Below are 3,518 nucleotides of genomic sequence, written 5' to 3'. Positions count from 1 at the left end.
GATGACGCAGGGGAGTTATAAAACTATGCTCCAAGTATCAAAGCAGATCTATATTTACTGAAGTGTGCCCACTACATTGCACACTTCAATAAATATGTTTAGTTTCACTTAGCCACAATATGTGCATCAATGCACCACATGAAGTTGCAAGCCACATACAAAAAAAAAAGATTTCTTATGTGCGTGAAAATGCTAAGGGCTTCATCAGTCAAACACTCAATATGAAGTTTTGTGCATGTTTTCAAGTAACATGTGACATGCAATAATTTGTCTACAATTGATTAAAGGAATCAATTTCTTCCACTGGTTTAATGTTTCTCAAATAAAAAATAGGATGCAGGTTGATACCTGTTTAGAGTAACATGTGAAGGTGTACTGAAATTTTCGTAAATAGTATCCATGGCAGGTGTGGTGAATAAAATAAATTAAAGCCGCTAGGACAAGATTGGTATCAGCTCTTTTTCCCCAAGCATGTAATGTAAAATTTCATATTGATACAACAAAAGTATAAAAAAACACAAGAGCCTGGTTCAAAATTAACCTACAATCACATAGCCCTCCACTCTATGCATAGCGTACCTTTATACCAATTTAGCTTTTGGTCATGGTCGATTATCTTCTCTTTGTATCAACGGCGGAACGGGTGGTGTCATTGTGCCGTCTTTAATAGATGTCTCTTCCTCAACCACAGGCAACATTGCATCTGTATCGTACCTTTTTCCGATTCTTGTAGGACTTGGTGAGTTTGCTATCCTAACTTTTGATGGGCTGGAGTTGCTCCAAAGTGGGGAACTTGGGCTCGATATGAAGAGAGGCGATCCTTCTTCACGAGGCAGAGGAGACAATGCAGGCATGTTACTATTCTCCATTTGTATTCTGTAAAGTCTATCTTCCTCAACATCATAGAAATCTCCTGTCCGCACTTCCTGTGCGAGAGAACAAGGACAGCAACAAAGCCACTGCATGCAGTCAGTCACTCCTGGATAACCACAACAGAAATTATTAGCAGGTAGATTGAATCTCTTCCGCATCTGGATCCTCCAAAAGCCCCCGTATAACAGTCCAAATATACAAAGCACAATCCCCGTGATTCCCAAAGCCGATCTAACAACCTCATTACCGATGTTGATGGCAGCCAAGTTGAAGATCCAGAAAGGAGCCAAGCAAAATAGAAGAAAAGTCGCGATATGAACGTACATGTTCCCAAACCCAAGTCTCTCCATATTCCATCCGAAAACACAAAAACTACAGAATAGAGAAAGATAAGCTACTGAAATATCATCCCACAAATCAAACAATCCCCCCCTCCACTCTGGACTGCTCTCCACAACCCTTTGATCGCCTCCTAACACAAATGAATATCTCTTCTCAAATGACTTCATATGGGGAGGAATTGGTTTGACAACATCAACACTTACAGTCTCATTCTGTTCTTCATAACCTGTTCTTGACGCATATTCCCTACCAAGAGGACTAAGGATTGTATACACCCCAGCTATAGCGGGTGCACCAATTGCAACAGAGATGCATATACCAACTCCAATTGGAGGTCGCTCCGATCTTTTGTATCCTATGTTAAGACCACACAATGCATATTGTGCGAAACAATTCACATGGAGAAGAATAACGACAACCATCATATGCATCCATTCGTGAGGTTTGTAAGTGCCATCTTTACAGTATATCTTACGGAGTTTTAGGATGTCATCTCGTCTCCATCTGCATAAAAGTACAAGGTGATAGAATCGTTTTGGATGCTGATATAGACACATTAAAGTAAACAGAGCATTCAGGATTTGATTGTTGACTTCAAACCATGCATTCCTTTCGGATTTTCTTGGCAATGCATGATTTAGCATTCCTATCATTACAAGGAACAGTATGGCACCAGAGATGGCGACACAGATGATCCAAACAAGAAGAGCCATGTTCATGGGGTCTTTGATCCATTGTTTGCAAATTTCCTGCAAGGAAACCCAATTAATTTTCCCAACGAATGAGACACTTAAACGTTCTCGAAGACCGTGGCCATTAGAAGCAACTGAACGTGAAATCTCATCTCTTTCCTCAGTGATCCTTCGAAACTTGGCAGACGGGGAATTTAACATACCAGCAGATCCTAATTTCATGAACCCTTGTCTACTAGGAAGAGGTGAAAAGATTTTCATAAACCCTTTTGTACGGCTTTTCTGAGTTAACAGTCCCTTCTGAGATGTTGAGATGTAAAGAGGGAGCTGACCATCGACGTTACAACCATTTGAAGTCGCACCTGACACTGAGTCTTCCTGAATTTCATCTGGGAACTTCCCATTACCATTTGAAGCCATTTTCTCTATACCTAACCAAAAACCCACAATTCGAACGCGTGTTCAATGTCCCTGAGTTGTTTTAGAAGATTCAATGATACCAACAAGACCTTTCTCTCAAAATACCTACCATCATCGATCAGCTCATCATCATACGAATTTATCTCAGGCCCTTATCTCAAATACTACAAGAGCCTTACTGCATCTTTTGAAATTTTCTGATCAATTAAGAATATGGCAAGGAATCTGGTCCAGAAAGCACAAAATTGAGATTTACTGGTCAACCCATAAAAGAAAAGGTAAAAAAAAAACAAATTTTTACTGATTCCAACTGAAATATATCAAACCTAAAAGGAACAAAAGAGTGAAATAGGGAAAAAAAAAATATTCACTTGTTTTTGGCTGAATTTTTGTTTTTTTCTGAAAAGCCTCAATACAGTGGCGAATCCGATTCAAAGGGCATGTTGGGACATGATCAAAGAGCCAAAATCAAAGGTCTCTTACCTATCCAGAAAGTAAAATACAAAACCCTCTTCGCTTCTCTCTGTTAAAATTTTGATCAATAATACATCAAGATAGCAAGAATAAGTTTTCTGATGGATCCAAAAAGCAAAATTGGAAAGTCCCATATCACCAATCGTTCTCAATTGAAATTTTGAGTAATACCCATCATCATAAAAAGCAAAATTAAGCGAATAATGTTTTCTGATAGTCCCTAAAACTTAAATAAAAATACCTAAAACGCAATTGTTACAGTAGAAACTTTGATAGAAACCCATAGGTCAGAAAAGCCTCACAGTTGAAGTTTTCTGATCGACCGAGAAAGAGAAACACAAAACCTCAATCCAAAATATGAAATTCATACCTACCAAGAGGACAATTCAATCCAATTTGTGTTTGGGAATACTATCCTCTGCACAGAGATGGAGAAGACGAACAAAAAAAAGAAGGGAAAATGACCAAATAGAAACAGCTTCTTCTGACTATGACATTTCAAGAGGGCTATTTTCTAAATCACCAATCAAAAGTGCATATGACTAAAATGCCCTTGACTCTCTCTCTTTCTCTCTCTCTCTCTCCCTATCAAATCACCTATTTGAAATGATTACATTTAGGGGAAAACAAATCCCAAAACCCACCTTTTTCCCTCTTCTTCTTCTTCCTCCCACCTACCCAAAAAACGTACGTATGAAAAACCCAAAAACCTCCATT

General features: G+C 38.7%; 1 protein-coding gene across 3 annotated transcripts; it reads right to left on the bottom strand.

Annotated features, from left to right (window-relative positions):
* Positions 1–351: 351 nt before the first annotated feature.
* LOC143848566 (uncharacterized) lies at positions 352–3,280 on the bottom strand. Of its 3 annotated transcripts, none has more exons than XM_077357522.1 (2): positions 3,172–3,280; positions 352–2,552 (listed from the first exon to the last, which is right to left on the bottom strand). In XM_077357522.1, exon 2 carries the CDS (start codon positions 2,325–2,327, stop codon positions 603–605), a length of 1,725 nt encoding a protein of 574 aa, XP_077213637.1. In that variant the 5' UTR covers positions 2,328–2,552; positions 3,172–3,280; the 3' UTR covers positions 352–602. The 3 variants fall into 3 exon arrangements, with proteins under 3 accessions (XP_077213637.1, XP_077213638.1, XP_077213639.1); XM_077357523.1 differs by having other exon boundaries at positions 3,176–3,267; XM_077357524.1 differs by lacking the exon at positions 3,172–3,280 and adding an exon at positions 3,043–3,062.
* Positions 3,281–3,518: the final 238 nt, after the last annotated feature.

The sequence above is a fragment of the Tasmannia lanceolata genome, unplaced genomic scaffold (assembly GCF_043159265.1).
Source record: "Tasmannia lanceolata isolate RefF3 unplaced genomic scaffold, GAP_Taslan_0.1 ptg000016l, whole genome shotgun sequence".
NCBI lineage: Eukaryota > Viridiplantae > Streptophyta > Magnoliopsida > Canellales > Winteraceae > Tasmannia > Tasmannia lanceolata.
This window is presented reverse-complemented; position numbering and strand designations above follow the sequence as displayed.